Here is a 21,469-nt window from a genome sequence, read left to right on the forward strand (position 1 = left end):
ACTTTCACACAAAAAAGTCCCCATGTCTTGAAGTTTACAATTTTTTCATTTTCTCTGATCTGTTAATTTTAAGCTGACAAAAGTAAAGTAGTAAAAAAAAAATGACATCTACCAGTGTCGTGCATTGTATGAAGGCACTTTATTTCCACATGCAAGCATTGGTTCTTTTTCTATGTTTGATTTCCAAAGCCTTTGTATACTGACATGTTGAGTTTCCTCTGGGCCCACCCATGGCACCACTCTGTCTTCGCACAGACTGCTGGGATTCCTGGACACAAAATCTGTCAGATGCTTTAAAAATAACTATGTAACTGGGAATTGCCTACACTCCTTTTTGTGATTGTGCTAATGAAATGACTGTGCAGTCTGGAACATTACCCTCTATCAGGGGTGAGTGGCCACTTAAACTTAAAGCTGAAAACAGCTAGCAAAAAGCTGAAATGTAAGAAGTCCCCATCCGTTTGTACACAGCAGGAGCACAAAAACATCTAAACAACAAAAGCTGCAATCAGCTAAAAGCTGAATTTTCACACCTCTGCTATATGGACAGGCTATACATGGCAAACCTTGTGCAATCTGACCAATCACAAGATTGTGAGTGTTTCCACGAGGCGCTTTCTTGAACGGATCATACAAACCACTAACCGAAAAGTTCCGTTTGCCAAAATTTGATTACTTGTGCCAAAAAAAGACCATTACACATATCATCTGTACGTTCTAAAACACATATGTACTGATGCAATAAATTCATTGTTGCCAACTTGCGGTATATGTATTGAAGTTGGACGAAACTTACTGTATTTTTGTTATGACCATCAAAACATAGTAGGGCCATGGGAAAGGTCACTGTGCCCATATGTGGTTATACTCCTGACTGCTAACGGTATTCCCTATTCAATCTACAAACACACTAAATATGGTGCCAATAGTACTGACTACACATTATTGATCAGAAATTATTTAGTACGGATTAAAATATACTCCTCAAAAAAGTTGAGGACCACTCTTTTCTTAACTTGTAATTTTTTTGGGTCTAGTTGTTTCATTTTTTGTTTTGTCTAGATGGTGTTCTCATTGGAATAACAATTTTCTAAAATGTTTCAGAACATCAAATGCATATTTTCAGCAGTAAAATATCTCACATATAAAAGTATACACAAAATATATGTGTGTAAAAAGTGGTCCTTAACTTTTTTTGAGTAGTGTAGTTTGAAATAAATGCACTAAGTTTTTAAATTGAAAGCTAGCACACATGCTACATTTCAGCTGCACACACAGTATTAAGCAATGCCCCCCAAACATTCTTGTAGTGTGTTGAACAGTATGCGTTTGTGAATGAGACCGAAACCAGAAGACGGGTAGGTTGAGCATTCACCGATTTCAACGACCCATTTATCCTATGCACACAACCATATTCATCACACAGGGATACTTCAATTTAAGCCACAAAAGTGTTGTAACAAGTAACACTGCAGGGTACCAAAACAACTAAAATGCTCTGTGAATGGCGAGAGATGTAAGACATGTATGCAGCTGTTATGCATGAAACTGTTTTGCTAAAATGGACGACTATTACGGAAAACGGGGAAAAAATTCAATGAATGTTTGAAGATATTACACCTCGTACAGATTCCTTCTCAATGGATAATGGTATAATACAAGTCACTAACAATGTGCACTGTGTATTGGTTTATGGTCACAGCAATAAGAGTGTGATGTAAATAAACCTTTTGTATCTACTTATAAGACAGTATTGCTTTGAATAAAAGTTTCAAATAGTCAGTACAGAAACAATTGAACATATTAAACAGAAGTACAAGCAAGCATTGTTCCAATATTCTTTACACCAATTTGAAAGGACGGGTAAGTTCTTAAGTTTTATCAAACTAGAATGAAAAACCCTTACACTTTAAGTAATCTTAAAAATGATAAGTTATCAAAGTAAAGCATTCATTGGAAATTACTACAAATATTAAAATGATCTAAACATCTGATTGATATGAAAATATTTATAGGTAGATCATTAAAAAAGTTGTAAATTTATTCAGATAAAAACATGGACAGCACAAAACTTAGTACAATATAGTTGAAACAGGAAACGGGAATGGTCAATTGAAAAGTATTTAAACTAACAGTGTGACCCATTTAACAATTTGCATTCTAACTTATAAGTACCCTTAACATCTCTAAAAATGTTAGCCATTCTTTACAATAGACATACCCATGGTTGCCCACTGTTACACAATCTGGATTAGCTTAACATCCAAACTAGGAATTATCACCTTCACAATTTTTGTAAATCTCAGTTCTTGAAAATAAGTGTGTGAAGTACAGTTTTTAAATCACTCCAAACTGAACCAGAATCACTTTCCCAAGTCAAAATTTCATTTGCAATAAATAAGTACACCTTGGAAATTCACCCTTTTAAAGTAAATTCCCAATAGATCTATTTTGTGAAATTCTGTTATTGTATCTAGATGATACCACAAACACGCTGCAAAATGCATGCACATGTTGTAGATGCTCTGTGTAAGACACAACTCTTTTTTCTTAATACTGTTGGCCTTCTTCATAGCATACACGCTGTTCCCCCTTATTTTTGATAACGAGCTTGAATTGATATGATGGAAGAGGGCTTTGAAGAGAAGAACACTGCTGTAAGGTGTTGACAGCATCATTCAAAATGTGGTCTTTTAAATTGAAACCCAAACTAACCCTTCAACTGTAATGCAAGCCCATCATACCCTAATATATAAGCCATAACCATTGCAGAAAATCGGCAGAACCAGACAACCCAAAGTTTTGTACCTATTATTGTAGCTTAGGTGAGTCCCTCTTCCAAAGACTATCTATCTTCAAGCCAGGATAGTGATCACTACCTTACCCTTGGCCCGTTTTAGAACTTCCACTGCCTGCTCATGGGTAGCTGACTCTAGACTCTCCCCATTCACTGCCATGATCTGATCCCCTCGCTTCAGCTCACCACTGACAGCCGCAGCACCCTTGTTGAAGACTGTCTTGATGTAGATAGGCAGATCACCGTGTGGACTGCCATAACCACCAACAATGCTGAAACCAAGGCCATCTGGTCCACGCTGGAGCTCAATGTGCTTCAAACGACAAGCACTGTACAAATGGAATAAACAGTTCAACACAGTTTTATGTCACACATACAATCCAAGTTCTGAATACTGTATTTGATTTCTAAATTAATTAGCAAATATTCCCGATTTTGAGTTAGAAGCCATGACAATGAGTATACAAAATGTGATCAAGAGACAGATTTTTTTTTCCTCATTGTCAAACACGGTCGAAGGCCGAGGATGAGCATACATGGATGATAATGAACAAAAGAAGGATATTGAGAAGGCCAAGGATGAGCATACATGGATGATAATGAACAAAAGAAGGATATTGAGAAGGCCGAGGATGAGCATACATGGATGATAATGAACAAAAGAAGGATATTGAGAAGGCCGAGGATGAGCATACATGGATGATAATAAACAAAAGAAGGATATTGAGAAGGCCGAGGATGAACATACATGGATGATAATGAAGAAAAGAAGGATATTGAGAAGGCCGAGGATGAGCACACATGGATGATAATGAACAAAAGAAGGATACTGAGAAGGCCGAGGATGAGCATACATGGATGATAATGAACAAAAGAAGGATACTGAGAAGGCCGAGGATGAGCATACATGGATGATAATGAACAAAATAAGGATACTGAGAAGGCCGAGGATGAGCACACATGGATAATAATGAACAAAAGAAGGATACTGAGAAGGCCGAAGATGAGCACACATGGATGATAATGAACAAAAGAAGGATACTGAGAAGGCCGAGGATGAGCATACATGGATGATAATGAACATAAGAAGGATACTGAGAAAGCCGAGGATGAGCACACATGGATGATAATGAAGAAAAGAAGATACTGAGAAGGCCGAGGATGAGCATACATGGATGATAATGAACAAAAGAAGGATATTGAGAATGCTGAAGATGAGCATACATGGATGATAATGAACAAAAGAAGGATACTGAGAAGGCCGAGGATGAGCACACATGGATGATAATGAACAAAAGAAGGATACTGAGAAAGCCGAGGATGAGCACACATGGATGATAATGAAGAAAAGAAGATACTGAGAAGGCCGAGGATGAGCATACATGGATGATAATGAAGAAAAGAAGGATATTGAGAAGGCCGAGGATGAGCATACATGGATGATAATGAACAAAAGAAGGATATTGAGAAGGCCGAGGATGAGCATACATGGATGATAATGAACAAAAGAAGGATACTGAGAAGGCCGAGGATGAGCATACATGGATGATAATGAACAAAAGAAGGATATTGAGAAGGCCGAGGATGAGCATACATGGATGATAATGAACAAAAGAAGGATATTGAGAAGGCTGAAGATGAGCATACATGGATGATAATGAACAAAAGAAGGATACTGAGAAGGCCGAGGATGAGCATACATGGATGATAATGAACAAAAGAAGGATATTGAGAAGGCCGAGGATGAGCATACATGGATGATAATGAACAAAAGAAGGATATTGAGAAGGCCGAGGATGAGCATACATGGATGATAATGAACAAAAGAAGGATATTGAGAAGGCCGAGGATGATCATACATGGATGATAATGAACAAAAGAAGGATACTGAGAAGGCCGAGGATGAGCACACATGGATAATAATGAACAAAAGAAGGATACTGAGAAGGCCGAAGATGAGCACACATGGATGATAATGAACAAAAGAAGGATACTGAGAAGGCCGAGGATGAGCATACATGGATGATAATGAAGAAAAGAAGATACTGAGAAGGCCGAGGATGAGCATACATGGATGATAATGAACAAAAGAAGGATACTGAGAAGGCCGAGGATGAGCAAACATGGATGATAATGAACAAAAGAAGGATATTGAGAAGGCCGAGGATGAGCATACATGGATGATAATGAACAAAAGAAGGATATTGAGAAGGCCGAGGATGAGCATACATGGATGATAATGAACAAAAGAAGGATATTGAGAAGGCCGAGGATGATCATACATGGATGATAATGAACAAAAGAAGGATACTGAGAAGGCCGAGGATGAGCACACATGGATAATAATGAACAAAAGAAGGATACTGAGAAGGCCGAAGATGAGCACACATGGATGATAATGAACAAAAGAAGGATACTGAGAAGGCCGAGGATGAGCACACATGGATGATAATGAAGAAAAGAAGATACTGAGAAGGCCGAGGATGAGCATACATGGATGATAATGAACAAAAGAAGGATACTGAGAAGGCCGAGGATGAGCAAACATGGATGATAATGAACAAAAGAAGGATATTGAGAAGGCCGAGGATGAGCATACATGGATGATAATGAACAAAAGAAGGATACTGAGAAGGCCGAGGATGAGCATACATGGATGATAATGAACAAAAGAAGGATACTGAGAAGACCGAGGATGAGCATACATGGATGATAATGAACAAAAGAAGGATATTGAGAAGGCCGAGGATGAGCACACATGGATGATAATGAACAAAAGAAGGATACTGAGAAGGCCGAGGATGAGCATACATGGATGATAATGAACAAAAGAAGGATACTGAGAAGGCCAAGGATGAGCATACATGGATGATAATGAACAAAAGAAGGATACTGAGAAGGCCGAGGATGAGCATACATGGATGATAATAAACAAAAGAAGGATACTGAGAAGGCCGAGGATGAGCATACATGGATGATAATGAACAAAAGAAGGATACTGAGAAGGCCGAGGATGAGCATACATGGATGATAATGAACAAAAGAAGGATATTGAGAAGGCCGAGGATGAGCATACATGGATGATAATGAACAAAAGAAGGATATTGAGAAGGCCATGGATGAGCATACATGGATGATAATAAACAAAAGAAGGATATTGAGAAGGCCGAGGATGAACATACATGGATGATAATGAACAAAAGAAGGATATTGAGAAGGCCGAGGATGAACATACATGGATGATAATGAACAAAAGAAGGATACTGAGAATGCCGAGGATGAGCATACATGGATAATAATGAACAAAAGAAGGATACTGAGAAGGCCGAAGATGAGCACACATGGATGATAATGAACAAAAGAAGGATAATGAGAAGGCCGAGGATGAGCATACATGGATGATAATGAACAAAAGAAGGATATTGAGAAGGCCGAGGATGAACATACATGGATGATAATGAACAAAAGAAGGATATTGAGAAGGCCGAGGATGAGCATACATGGATGATAATGAACAAAAGAAGGATACTGAGAAGGCCGAGGATGAGCATACATGGATGATAATGAACAAAAGAAGGATACTGAGAAAGCCGAGGATGAGCACACATGGATGATAATGAAGAAAAGAAGATACTGAGAAGGCCAAGGATGAGCATACATGGATGATAATGAACAAAAGAAGATACTGAGAAGGCCGAGGATGAGCATACATGGATGATAATGAACAAAAGAAGGATACTGAGAATGCCGAGGATGAGCAAACATGGATGATAATGAACAAAAGAAAGATATTGAGAAGGCCGAGGATGAGCATACATGGATGATAATGAACAAAAGAAGGATACTGAGAAGGCCGAGGATGAGCATACATGGATGATAATGAACAAAAGAAGGATATTGAGAAGGCCGACGATGAGCATACATGGATGATAATGAAGAAAAGAAGGATATTGAGAAGGCCAAGGATGAGCATACATGGATGATAATGAACAAAAGAAGGATATTGAGAAGGCCGAGGATGAGCATACATGGATGATAATGAACAAAAGAAGGATACTGAGAAGGCCGAGGATGAGCATACATGGATGATAATGAACAAAAGAAGGATATTGAGAAGGCCGAGGATGAGCATACATGGATGATAATGAACAAAAGAAGGATACTGAGAAGGCCGAGGATGAGCATACATGGATGATAATGAACAAAAGAAGGATACTGAGAAGGCCTAGGATGAGCATACATGGATGATAATGAACAAAAGAAGGATACTGAGAAGGCCGAGGATGAGCATACATGGATGATAATGAACAAAAGAAGGATACTGAGAAGGCCGAGGATGAGCATACATGGATGATAATGAACAAAAGAAGGATACTGAGAAGGCCGACGATGAGCATACATGGATGATAATGAACAAAAGAAGGATATTGAGAAGGCCGAGGATGAGCATACATGGATGATAAAGAACAAAAGAAGGATATTGAGAAGGCCATGGATGAGCATACATGGATGATAATGAACAAAAGAAGGATACTGAGAAGGCCGAGGATGAGCATACATGGATGATAATGAACAAAAGAAGGATATTGAGAAGGCCGAGGATGAACATACATGGATGATAATGAACAAAAGAAGGATATTGAGAAGGCCGAGGATGAACATACATGGATGATAATGAACAAAAGAAGGATACTGAGAAAGCCGAGGATGAGCACACATGGATGATAATGAAGAAAAGAAGATACTGAGAAGGCCGAGGATGAGCATACATGGATGATAATGAACAAAAGAAGGATATTGAGAATGCTGAAGATGAGCATACATGGATGATAATGAACAAAAGAAGGATACTGAGAAGGCCGAGGATGAGCACACATGGATGATAATGAACAAAAGAAGGATACTGAGAAAGCCGAGGATGAGCACACATGGATGATAATGAAGAAAAGAAGATACTGAGAAGGCCGAGGATGAGCATACATGGATGATAATGAAGAAAAGAAGGATATTGAGAAGGCCGAGGATGAGCATACATGGATGATAATGAACAAAAGAAGGATATTGAGAAGGCCGAGGATGAGCATACATGGATGATAATGAACAAAAGAAGGATACTGAGAAGGCCGAGGATGAGCATACATGGATGATAATGAACAAAAGAAGGATATTGAGAAGGCCGAGGATGAGCATACATGGATGATAATGAACAAAAGAAGGATATTGAGAAGGCTGAAGATGAGCATACATGGATGATAATGAACAAAAGAAGGATACTGAGAAGGCCGAGGATGAGCATACATGGATGATAATGAACAAAAGAAGGATATTGAGAAGGCCGAGGATGAGCATACATGGATGATAATGAACAAAAGAAGGATATTGAGAAGGCCGAGGATGAGCATACATGGATGATAATGAACAAAAGAAGGATATTGAGAAGGCCGAGGATGATCATACATGGATGATAATGAACAAAAGAAGGATACTGAGAAGGCCGAGGATGAGCACACATGGATAATAATGAACAAAAGAAGGATACTGAGAAGGCCGAAGATGAGCACACATGGATGATAATGAACAAAAGAAGGATACTGAGAAGGCCGAGGATGAGCATACATGGATGATAATGAAGAAAAGAAGATACTGAGAAGGCCGAGGATGAGCATACATGGATGATAATGAACAAAAGAAGGATACTGAGAAGGCCGAGGATGAGCAAACATGGATGATAATGAACAAAAGAAGGATATTGAGAAGGCCGAGGATGAGCATACATGGATGATAATGAACAAAAGAAGGATATTGAGAAGGCCGAGGATGAGCATACATGGATGATAATGAACAAAAGAAGGATATTGAGAAGGCCGAGGATGATCATACATGGATGATAATGAACAAAAGAAGGATACTGAGAAGGCCGAGGATGAGCACACATGGATAATAATGAACAAAAGAAGGATACTGAGAAGGCCGAAGATGAGCACACATGGATGATAATGAACAAAAGAAGGATACTGAGAAGGCCGAGGATGAGCACACATGGATGATAATGAAGAAAAGAAGATACTGAGAAGGCCGAGGATGATCATACATGGATGATAATGAACAAAAGAAGGATACTGAGAAGGCCGAGGATGAGCAAACATGGATGATAATGAACAAAAGAAGGATATTGAGAAGGCCGAGGATGAGCATACATGGATGATAATGAACAAAAGAAGGATACTGAGAAGGCCGAGGATGAGCATACATGGATGATAATGAACAAAAGAAGGATATTGAGAAGGCCGAGGATGAGCATACATGGATGATAATGAACAAAAGAAGGATACTGAGAAGGCCGAGGATGAGCATACATGGATGATAATGAACAAAAGAAGGATATTGAGAAGGCCGAGGATGAGCACACATGGATGATAATGAACAAAAGAAGGATACTGAGAAGGCCGAGGATGAGCATACATGGATGATAATGAACAAAAGAAGGATACTGAGAAGGCCAAGGATGAGCATACATGGATGATAATGAACAAAAGAAGGATACTGAGAAGGCCGAGGATGAGCATACATGGATGATAATAAACAAAAGAAGGATACTGAGAAGGCCGAGGATGAGCATACATGGATAATAATGAACAAAAGAAGGATACTGAGAAGGCCGAGGATGAGCATACATGGATGATAATGAACAAAAGAAGGATATTGAGAAGGCCGAGGATGAGCATACATGGATGATAATGAACAAAAGAAGGATATTGAGAAGGCCATGGATGAGCATACATGGATGATAATAAACAAAAGAAGGATATTGAGAAGGCCGAGGATGAACATACATGGATGATAATGAACAAAAGAAGGATATTGAGAAGGCCGAGGAAGAACATACATGGATGATAATGAACAAAAGAAGGATACTGAGAATGCCGAGGATGAGCATACATGGATAATAATGAACAAAAGAAGATACTGAGAAGGCCGAGGATGAGCATACATGGATGATAATGAACAAAAGAAGGATACTGAGAATGCCGAGGATGAGCAAACATGGATGATAATGAACAAAAGAAGGATATTGAGAAGGCCGAGGATGAGCATACATGGATGATAATGAACAAAAGAAGGATACTGAGAAGGCCGAGGATGAGCATACATGGATGATAATGAACAAAAGAAGGATATTGAGAAGGCCGAGGATGAGCATACATGGATGATAATGAAGAAAAGAAGGATATTGAGAAGGCCGAGGATGAGCATACATGGATGATAATGAACAAAAGAAGGATATTGAGAAGGCCGAGGATGAGCATACATGGATGATAATGAACAAAAGAAGGATACTGAGAAGGCCGAGGATGAGCATACATGGATGATAATGAACAAAAGAAGGATATTGAGAAGGCCGAGGATGAGCATACATGGATGACAATGAACAAAAGAAGGATATTGAGAAGGCTGAAGATGAGCATACATGGATGATAATGAACAAAAGAAGGATACTGAGAAGGCCGAGGATGAGCATACATGGATGATAATGAACAAAAGAAGGATATTGAGAAGGCCGAGGATGAGCATACATGGATGATAATGAACAAAAGAAGGATACTGAGAAGGCCGAGGATGAGCATACATGGATGATAATGAACAAAAGAAGGATACTGAGAAGGCCGAGGATGAGCATACATGGATGATAATGAACAAAAGAAGGATACTGAGAAGGCCGAGGATGAGCATACATGGATGATAATGAACAAAAGAAGGATACTGAGAAGGCCAAGGATGAGCATACATGGATGATAATGAACAAAAGAAGGATACTGAGAAGGCCGAGGATGAGCATACATGGATGATAATGAACAAAAGAAGGATACTGAGAAGGCCGAGGATGAGCATACATGGATGATAATGAACAAAAGAAGGATACTGAGAAGGCCGAGGATGAGCATACATGGATGATAATGAACAAAAGAAGGATATTGAGAAGGCCGAGGATGAGCATACATGGATGATAATGAACAAAAGAAGGATATTGAGAAGGCCAAGGATGAGCATACATGGATGATAATGAACAAAAGAAGGATACTGAGAAGGCCGAGGATGAGCATACATGGATGATAATGAACAAAAGAAGGATATTGAGAAGGCCGAGGATGAACATACATGGATGATAATGAACAAAAGAAGGATATTGAGAAGGCCGAGGATGAACATACATGGATGATAATGAACAAAAGAAGGATACTGAGAATGCCGAGGATGAGCATACATGGATAATAATGAACAAAAGAAGGATACTGAGAAGGCCGAAGATGAGCACACATGGATGATAATGAACAAAAGAAGGATACTGAGAAGGCCGAGGATGAGCATACATGGATGATAATGAACAAAAGAAGGATACTGAGAAAGCCGAGGATGAGCACACATGGATGATAATGAAGAAAAGAAGATACTGAGAAGGCCAAGGATGAGCATACATGGATGATAATGAACAAAAGAAGATACTGAGAAGGCCGAGGATGAGCATACATGGATGATAATGAAGAAAAGAAGGATATTGAGAAGGCCGAGGATGAGCATACATGGATGATAATGAACAAAAGAAGGATATTGAGAAGGCCGAGGATGAGCATACATGGATGATAATGAACAAAAGAAGGATACTGAGAAGGCCGAGGATGAGCATACATGGATGATAATGAACAAAAGAAGGATATTGAGAAGGCCGAGGATGAGCATACATGGATGACAATGAACAAAAGAAGGATATTGAGAAGGCTGAAGATGAGCATACATGGATGATAATGAACAAAAGAAGGATACTGAGAAGGCCGAGGATGAGCATACATGGATGATAATGAACAAAAGAAGGATATTGAGAAGGCCGAGGATGAGCATACATGGATGATAATGAACAAAAGAAGGATACTGAGAAAGCCGAGGATGAGCACACATGGATGATAATGAAGAAAAGAAGATACTGAGAAGGCCAAGGATGAGCATACATGGATGATAATGAACAAAAGAAGATACTGAGAAGGCCGAGGATGAGCATACATGGATGATAATGAAGAAAAGAAGGATATTGAGAAGGCCGAGGATGAGCATACATGGATGATAATGAACAAAAGAAGGATATTGAGAAGGCCGAGGATGAGCATACATGGATGATAATGAACAAAAGAAGGATATTGAGAAGGCCGAGGATGAGCATACATGGATGATAATGAACAAAAGAAGGATATTGAGAAGGCCGAGGATGAGCATACATGGATGACAATGAACAAAAGAAGGATATTGAGAAGGCTGAAGATGAGCATACATGGATGATAATGAACAAAAGAAGGATACTGAGAAGGCCGAGGATGAGCATACATGGATGATAATGAACAAAAGAAGGATATTGAGAAGGCCGAGGATGAGCATACATGGATGATAATGAACAAAAGAAGGATACTGAGAAGGCCGAGGATGAGCACACATGGATGATAATGAACAAAAGAAGGATATTGAGAAGGCTGGAGGACGAGGACCACGATGAGGATGAAGAGGGGATAGTGAAGATACAGATGACAAGGAAGATGAAAAAAAAAGGTGAAGCAGGAAAATGAGAATGAGGAGAGTAAGGATGAAGAGAGATACGAACGAGGAAGAACAAGGAAGGAGTGGTCATATCCTGTCAACTCACCTGGTCTCCTCCACAGTACCTATTGGTACAGTGCTCTGTGGCTTTACACTGGCTTTGACAGCCACCATGCCTTCTCCTCCACTACTAGTCCTCTGGTATCTTAGGTACCAGTCCTTCGTGCTAGGGTTGAGCTCGCTGACATCCAGCTGAATTACCCCCTGGGAATTCTTCAGGAGGTTGATGGCACTGGCATAGCTCAGACCAGCCACACTGCGACCATTGATGCTTTCAATACAATCCAGGACCTGGATGGACATTGGGGGAGTTGAGTAATTCATTCAACTGGCCATTTGACCAAACATCTCTGGAAAGCAGACCAACATGTCATCTTTTACACTTCCCCATTGGTCAAAAATACTACAAGCTTGATGGAAGGGTTTTGGTTTCAAAATCAAAACTTCATCATTTTTTGTTTCCTGACACACTGCGATAGCATAAAGATAAACACAAATGTTACAGTATCACCAGTAGGAAATATTTAGAAAAAGTTGTGTTTATGTGTAAAATACATGAAGGTTCTTCCTTTATAATATTTTTGGCCTCGGTAAGATTATTATGTGAATCCTAGCTTTTTCAGGCTGCAATGTTTTGTGAGCATGCCATTTATCGTACCATTTCTATAAACTGAGGTCCAGAAAGGGTGGCGGTATTTCACAAACAACAGATGGGAGTTACCTTGAGTTGTTTGTTCCTATCTGCCTGGCTGCCTGGATTAATGGAGGCAATTATGAGAGGCATATCCCCCATGTCACTGCCCTTACCCCCAGCAATGCTCAGACCTAAGGACTCTCCTGGTATCTTCCTGAGCTCCACGTGTCTCACTGTGTCAAGCAAGAAAAGCAAGTACTGATCAACTAGGGAGGGGTACTTACAAGCACGACTATGGTTTGCTGTGTGCGGGCCTGCAGTACAAGGCAAGACAACATTGTTTGTTTTTTAATGTCCTAAGCAGTGGTAGCCCAGACCCTAAACACAACATCTTTCAGACAGTTTGGGCCGAGGATGAGACCCTTGAACAGCAATAAGAAATTGGGCCCACTAGCTACAAGGGACTGATTGATTCTTCAAGCCAATACCATCAGCATTCTATACTTGTTGAGGAAGGATTGGATTGCTTTGTTTTTTTCTTGAGGAGGAACGTCGGTGTGGAGGATTATAGGACATCAGAATAAAAGAATGTATGACAAATGCAAATACTGAGTAAGGTTCCTTGATGACTAATTTATTATTCTGCAGTGAAATCAATGATGTCACCTTGTGTACCCTGAGCAGGTGACTGACTCTTGGCTCTTGGGGCCGGCTCCTCTTGTCTGCCTGTCTTGCCAAGGTCTTTTTTACGGCCAATTTCAAACAGGACATGTCCATCAGATGACTGCAATGCAATACATTATCTCATGTCAGTGGAAATTAAATGTAGGCAAGAACCAAAAGAGGAAATAAAATAAGACCATGAATCGGTAGTCAAAGATTCCAAGCTTTACAACACACCTCAAATATCTCAAATACATCTATATTTAACTATCCTGGGAGGAATTATTGTGGAGTCAAATGAAAACAGATGCATATTCAGGAACCAAAGGCCGTTCAAAATTTGTAGACCGACAAAATTTTAATGCAATTGACAACATAACTTTAAGCTGATTTATGATGCGTTCTCCATTCTCTGATTCATTTCTTCCTCAGATTGGCAAAGTGTAAACATTTGCCCACGTGTCCAATTCAGCAGATATGCTTTTGAACATAAACCGACAAGATCCTCTGGAACCCCCAAAATGTTTCAGAGGATTTTGTAGAAATTGAGCTTCATGCCCTTCAAAGTTTGTGTCAGGTACATGTATTTCTAGCAAAGTTCTTTAGAATTAATTCACTTAATAGGTAAGAATTCATTCATATTTTTGCCCTTTAAATGTTTCTGAGATTTTTTCTCTATTTTAAATAGACTTACATTTTTCAGATTTATCTACTTAGAATCTGAACAGTGTAAAAAAGTCTGTACATGTAGCTTTAAACACTCTAGCTCAAAGTCTGAAATTCATGATCCTTTAAGTCTCTGATCTTTTAATGCTGTCCCCTCAAGAATGTGAAATCAATGCCACTGTCAACTCGATGGTAATCCTGCTATTCCATGCTTACAAGTTCTCCAGTTGAAGGCATAAATGCCTGCTTCATTCTCAGGACCCTCCAGACTACATAAAAATCAGTTTATGAAGAACTATTGTCTAGGCCGCATTTGATGTTTCCTTGGCTGCGACCAGCAAACAGCTCCATGCAGGATTGACAGATGATTTAACACAGCAATGGTGTCTCTTTGCATATGTAGGTCCATACGCATTAGGTACAGACCTTGCTGAGTACACATGACAAACTTATGGTGATAAGTAAAGCGTCATGTATGCACACAGTACATGTACAAGTGGGGTGAAGAAACTTCCCAGCAAGCCTGTCTCATCTTTGCCAATGAGAGGCTACAGGTGCTCCTAGTCTAAGACTAGTGGACAAATCTTAGACATATGACTGCAGCCACTAACTACCTCAACTTGTATAGGAACATGTCATTACCTACCAGAGCAAGAAATCACATGCAGCCTGTGTTGAATTTGGCCACATCAGATTTTATTTAACCCAAACCCAAGACCTGCGGTTTGTATGGGGGGGGTCATTTCTCTCAGAATGGCAAGTTGTGCCATTACTTTATAGTTTTTCTTCCATTATTGCACCTACTCACCTTGAGCAGAGAAGCCACCTCTTCTCGTGTAGCATTCTGCACATCTTTGCCATTGATGGACAGGATATGGTCACCAGCCTTCAACGATCCCTCAGCATGAGCAGCACTACCTCGAAGAATCATAGAAATCACCACACCTCGCCCAGACCTGATCAACAAAGCAGAATAAACATGTCAACTATTAAAAAAAAAAAACCAAGGTTCACCAGCAGTGACCTAAATTAACCAATCATGCTCACTTTGCGTGAGAAATATTGTTACATTTTCATGCTTTTTTTACTTTATTCCTAGCAGTGTTGCCATGTTTTATTTGAATTGGCAAACAGTGCATATTTTGAGCTCCTTATCAGTGATGAAGATCAGCATGTCAGTTGTTACTGTGCATTCAGTGGAAATGCCAATAAGCAAGACCATGTCTTGATCTAATGTTCTTGGGCCACAATTTCAATTGTTGGCACTGAAAAGCTACATGTATACTGAGTGGCTGCATACAGACAACAAAGTGCCAATACAGAATGAGAATATATGCCCTAATAATTTGATTATGGGGCTGAGCAACATGACCATATCCCCCCCACCGCTATTCCAATTTTTTGTATTAGTTACCCAAAATATCAATCAATACATCCTCCATTCCAGCATAGCCACTTCAACCACTTACCAATGGCATTCCACAACAAAACACGCAACAAAAAGAAGTCTCATTCACAACTAAAAATACTGACTTTCTGAAACAGCAAGATATCTCAACCTCAGTCAACAAATGTTGACCCTTGGTAGTTATTTGTTTAAGATTTGTGCAAAATTTCTTGGCACATCATTGCTTTTTTAAACTCCAAGACAACGTCATGGAGTGATATTCACAACACCAGCCGGCCACAGACACTTGAGAGTTCAATACACTCCACCTCTACAGACTAGTGTGAGCTTTTGTGAGTGCATAAATCACTCAAGCAATCACTTTAAATGTACATGTACTCCGTGTTACAATGACACAGGAAATCCCTGTGTGTTTACATATTACCTAGCGTGAAGAGGTTAACAAGTAAAATCAGCGCTCAAAAGGAGCAGTGATTTGAAGATGAGCACCAAAAGTCCCTTTATAAATTTTAATATAAATAACAATAAAGCAGAGGTAGGCAGGCTGGCCATGTATATATACATGTAATTTGTATGTAAACAATTTTCACAATAAAAGTTACTTTCAAATAGCATCCATCCTTGCAATTTTCCCCCGGTCATCAGCGCCAATCTACATGTATACCCTTGGGGAGGCTAGGAACAAGACTCTTTCGGCATACTCTGTTTGTGCAATACCACTTGTAATATTAAGTACAATTTCCCTAGCTATGTGCATGCATACGTTTTGCCTACTACATTGAGTCCTAAGCTCCTCCCACGGGTGTGTCGGAGTTCCACGCTCAGCATCTCATCATACTCATCCTCTGGTTTCTCCTCCTCCTCAACCTCTGGCTCCTCCCCCTCCTCATCCACAGCCTCCTGACTCATAGCTTGCTGATCACGGAAAACCCTCAGGCAAACCTGGCTAGGAGACTGGCGCAGTGCAGCAATGGCCCCATCATGCTTGATATTAGTCAGGTCGATGCCATTTACCTGCAGTAGAGGAAGTACATAATTGTCATAGAATCCTGGTTGTACGCCACCGCCACCTGTAGAGTACTAGGGCACAACTTTCTGAAACAAATATAACCACAGTGTTTGATATGAATGCATGAAATATATCACGTTTTCAAGTCTTTGCGCTTTGGATAGGGAACATGTAGGTAGGTAGGTAGGTAGGCAGCGCTGGCGCTCTGCATTGGCTACACATACAGTGAGAGACTGGGTGAAAGCACGTGAACAAATGTTGCTTGATTTTCACAGTATGGCTTTCCTATGGCGCACCACGTACATCATCAGTGGCAAAATCTTTTTCGCAAGCTCTCGGACAAGCACTGAGCATGCAGTGCTTATTAATATACGTTGGGTAAGGGCAAAACCGTTATATATAATTAACATCTCCCCAACGCAAAAATACATCTTGAAAATAGTTCGCGGTACCCGCTGCTTCATTTGACTCGGACCGGCCAGCCGACCCCAGCAAGCTCGGTGGTCAAGTGGTTAAGACATCTGCACTAGTAAGCAGGGGGTTGTGGGTTCGAGTCCCACCCGAGTAAGCTTGTGAGGTTTTTTCGCAAGCTCTCGGACAAGCACTGAGCATGCAGTGCTTATTAATATACGTTGGGTAAGGGCAAAACCGTTATATATAATTAAAATCTTGTGACATTTTTTACATGGCTGCTACAGAATGCTTTCGGAAGAAGTTTTAATTTTTCTTGATAGTTTTCCAGAGCGACTTTTGTCTTTTTTGTCCAAGTGTATGCGACTGTTGATTCCTATACCATAAACATGCAGGTGTTATGAAGGGAATTTCTGTAGCAAAAGACAGAAAAGTCACAACCGCAGCCACCTTGCCTCCCCCAAAAAATGCTTTTTTGGCTGTGAATGTTTTTGCCACTAAGATGCCAGGCCTCCATGCAGCTGGGGTTAGTAAGTGACTGGCAATATTGGAAACTCAATTATCATCTACATTTAGACAGAAAAAGTGATTGGACAAAATGTCTTAGCATGGTCAAATTTGTTCTGCCATTACAAGCGGCTGCTTGGACGTTTAATGTGATCACTTGAAAAAGGCACTATTCCCGTATGAAAGTCAGATCATCAACATAAAATAAAAATACCTTACGTTGTCACAGTTCAAAAATATTGCAATAATGATCATGATCAACGTGCTACACTCAGCTCACTACACAGTATGCAGCATTTTGGCAACATGCCAACATGTGTCACACATGATGTGGTGTCAGATGGCTTCATTATGTATATCAATCCTGCGAAAATACCCATACACTTCATACTAGGTCACGACCTCAATGAAAGTTGCAACGCCATTGGCTGATTTTTTTTGTCTCCTGATGACCTCACTTTTTCAATAGACTTGATTTCAAGTCTGGAACTATAAAGGTACTATAGAAGCCTCCATGCTGGAACACATGCAACCAAGTACAAATCCCATAGTGCTTGGACGATACGATGGAGGCATAAAAAGTCATTGAACAAGGTTACTGAAATCAACTGAAGTGCAACTTGCTTGGATGGAAATGCTTGGCGCATGTGTGTCGAGACAGCGGTCAATAAAGACTTGGCATGAAGTCTATTTGTAAGGAGTAACCTGTTTCTCCCACAACTGATATGATGATCAATGTCTAAATATAATTTAGAAAGTTTCATTAATTACATTAAAATAGCAATGTCCACGATGCTAGTGGAAGACTGACAGCATTTGAATAAAAACTATTTTAGTCTGCATTTTGTACGTCCTTCACAAAGCAGTATCACTTGTTTGATAAGATAACCACAGTGATGGCACAGTGATGGCACAGCGAACCAGCAAATTGACCATTAATGGCTTCCAACATGAAAGACAAGAACATGTGTGGCGCAGGCAGTTTTTTCGCCGAGCATTAGCTGTGTTCTAGAATTTTTCAGATAAACCTTTTCCCTCCAGTATTCAAACAGGAGGAACAAAAGCTCCCCGGGTCCGAGTCAACTTCACAATTATACCAGCTCTGTGCACACCTCATACAGTATGGGTACATCCAACTGAATATTCATTGTCTTACGTCTTGAACTACATGCAACTGCAGAGGTAAATACATTTGGTGTGGATATGGTACGTTACAGACTTCAACAAAAATAACATACTCTACATGTACATTATTGTACATGTACAAGAAGGGTACATGTTAAAGAGTCTCATACACACTTCATGTACACAAACCGCTGCATTAGAGTCTGAGCTGGTGTCATGCTGTCATTGGTTCAATGCTGTACTGGCGATCGGCCAGGGATTGAAAATTCTTTTGCTCTGATGGTCAGACGCACTATATTCCTGTGCCTTTGTATGTGTACGGTGAAGGACAAACCATGCAGTTCTAGATCTGGGGGTACTTGTACAGTATGTATGTTCTTTTGATTTGTTGGAAGAGTCATCCTGACATTTGGACTTAAAGGCTTGGAAAATTTATGTACATGTTTCAGCAAAATAGGATAAAATGTTCACTTAAATGTCTGAAATAAAATGAATGTGTAGTGGAAATTGTGGTAGCATCCCATGCTGAAGTATTGTAGGCAATACATGTAAGCCTACCTTAATAAATGATAAAGTGAATACGGTAAATTTCTTTAAGTGAATTATTAAACTAAATCCTAACACAAGGTAGGTACATGTACTACGTCAGCACACTTGATGAGTATTTTGGTTGGTTCCTGTACCTGAATCAGCTGATCTCCTGGCCACAGTCTACCATCTCTAGCAGCTGCTCCATGCTCATACACCTCATGAACCACCACAATGCTCTATGTGTAATGAGAGAAAGTGATGATGGTAACAAGATTTGGAAAGACAATCTCATTGGCCAAAATCAAAGTAATGTTATCAACCCATGCAATCCCTGTAAAATATGTGCATGTATGTGCAATGGGATAACTCAAACAACCTCAAATGCATATGGGAGCGTCTCAAATGTTGGGAATGTTCACAGGACATTGGAACATTTCCATTTGGAAGGCAGGCATTCCTTTGGAACATGCCATGTTCCGTTGGGAACAACAGGAGTGTTCTATGCCATGTTCCTAATGGAATGCTCATAGCTGGATAACAGTACTCGGGCACATATTTGTCCATTTAGTGCAAAGCAGGAACACATAGCCTCATTCAATGTTCTGAATACGTTTTTTTTTTTAACTTTCCGACTGATTTTACATCATGACTGGTATATTACTTTTTTACTAAAGTTTTCTGTTTTCAGCTGTTAAAGTATGACGCCATGATGTACATACAAGTATAACAAGACAAATCATTTTGTTTTAGCTGATGGGATTTTAACAAGAGGAATGCTTTTGTGTAATGTGTTGTTGGTCTTGTCCCCCACCCTCAATCATTCTATCCCTGTATCTGTAACAATTTGCCAATCAGGGTACTGAAAAAGTATTAAAGATTTTTAGATCTCAGGTACTACTCGGACCAGGACCTATAAGCAGTGAATAAAGCTTTAACACATGATGCAACATTCTTTCTGAAATTTCACAATAACAAGTTACATCATCAGTTGTGTCAACGCTGCCGCCCAAATAAACAATCACCAGTCAATTCCATTGTAATTACGCTCAAGTTGTACCAAATCACAGTACAGTGGAACATCGCTTTACCGAACACCGCTATAAAGAACTTTTGGCTGTACCGAACATCGTCCTTGGCTCCCAATATTTTGTGCACAAAACCTACCGAATATTATGCAGTTGCAAATCAAATGAGATTTGCCACAGCATGCATCAGAGATCGATCCTGAGCGGTAGCTTCACGGCTTTTAGGATAAACTAAGTATCAATTTTGTAACTCAAGATTTAATGAAAAACAAAATAATTAACAGATACATTTCTAGAAACCTCAAACGTGAATGCAATGACAGGCAAAACATCACAAAAACAGCTATTCATAGTATCACAATAGGGTGCACTTCAGTTAAACAGTAGAGGGCGCTATTTAACATGGCAACAAAATATTTGGCAGTTAATTTTGCTATACCCTACGACCGCTGTACCGAACATTTAGTGTGGACCCCGTTGTGATCGTTATAGCGGTGTTCCACTGTAAACATCATTATTAGCACTCTGAAAACAAGCACATCCCACCCTCAAAGGATGCGTATTATTGGCAAGGATGCCATTTTCTGACAGAACACAAGTACAGATTTGCAGAGACCAAATGTATTGTGACTAGCTGTAGAAATAGTATGCGGAACACTGCATTCGGAACAGTTCCAATGGAACGGCGTGTTCCCAATGAAACTCTGGAACATTTCACTGTGGAAACACACCATTCCAGTGAGAACGTTCCAAGCAATCCAAATTTTGAGACACACCCTAAGCACTCCACAGAGCACTTAAGCTGCAAATGCTTCCCCTAACTCTACAAAGATTTCTCTAAGGGAATAAATAAGTGCTTGGCCAGTCGACTTAGGAGAATGGACAAAACTAATGCCCCAAGTGCAAGCGAGGGCATTATCAGAGAGTCAAAAGAAGTCAATATACGATAAAGTTTCAAGGAATTTGTTCAGGAATTTCGCTTTCATTTTCCTGAACACCCCCCATCCATTTATTGGTATATTCCTTGCGCAAGTAGTCCAGAAGAGTCTCTTCA

General features: G+C 39.8%; 1 protein-coding gene across 7 annotated transcripts in view; it reads right to left on the reverse strand.

Moving 5' to 3' along the window:
* Positions 1-120: 120 nt before the first annotated feature.
* LOC110980182 (multiple PDZ domain protein-like) overlaps positions 121-21,469 on the reverse strand; it is a 77,169-nt gene continuing 55,820 nt past the window's right edge. For 6 of the 7 annotated variants that reach the window (XM_022236592.2, XM_022236589.2, XM_022236594.2 and 3 more), the window contains 7 exons: positions 19,543-19,626; positions 16,571-16,821; positions 15,208-15,355; positions 13,737-13,854; positions 13,158-13,303; positions 12,483-12,727; positions 121-3,126 (listed from right to left, as the gene is read on the reverse strand). In XM_022236592.2, coding sequence (XP_022092284.2) covers positions 2,856-3,126; positions 12,483-12,727; positions 13,158-13,303; positions 13,737-13,854; positions 15,208-15,355; positions 16,571-16,821; positions 19,543-19,626 — 1,263 coding nt within the window. In that variant the 3' untranslated portion in view covers positions 121-2,855. The remainder of the gene's footprint in view (positions 3,127-12,482; positions 12,728-13,157; positions 13,304-13,736; positions 13,855-15,207; positions 15,356-16,570; positions 16,822-19,542; positions 19,627-21,469) is intronic. The other variant, XM_022236595.2, reaches the window with a different exon arrangement.

The sequence above is a fragment of the Acanthaster planci genome, linkage group LG12 (genome assembly GCF_054643075.1).
Source record: "Acanthaster planci isolate LZ-2023a linkage group LG12, COTS_SCS, whole genome shotgun sequence".
Lineage (NCBI taxonomy): Eukaryota > Metazoa > Echinodermata > Asteroidea > Valvatida > Acanthasteridae > Acanthaster > Acanthaster planci.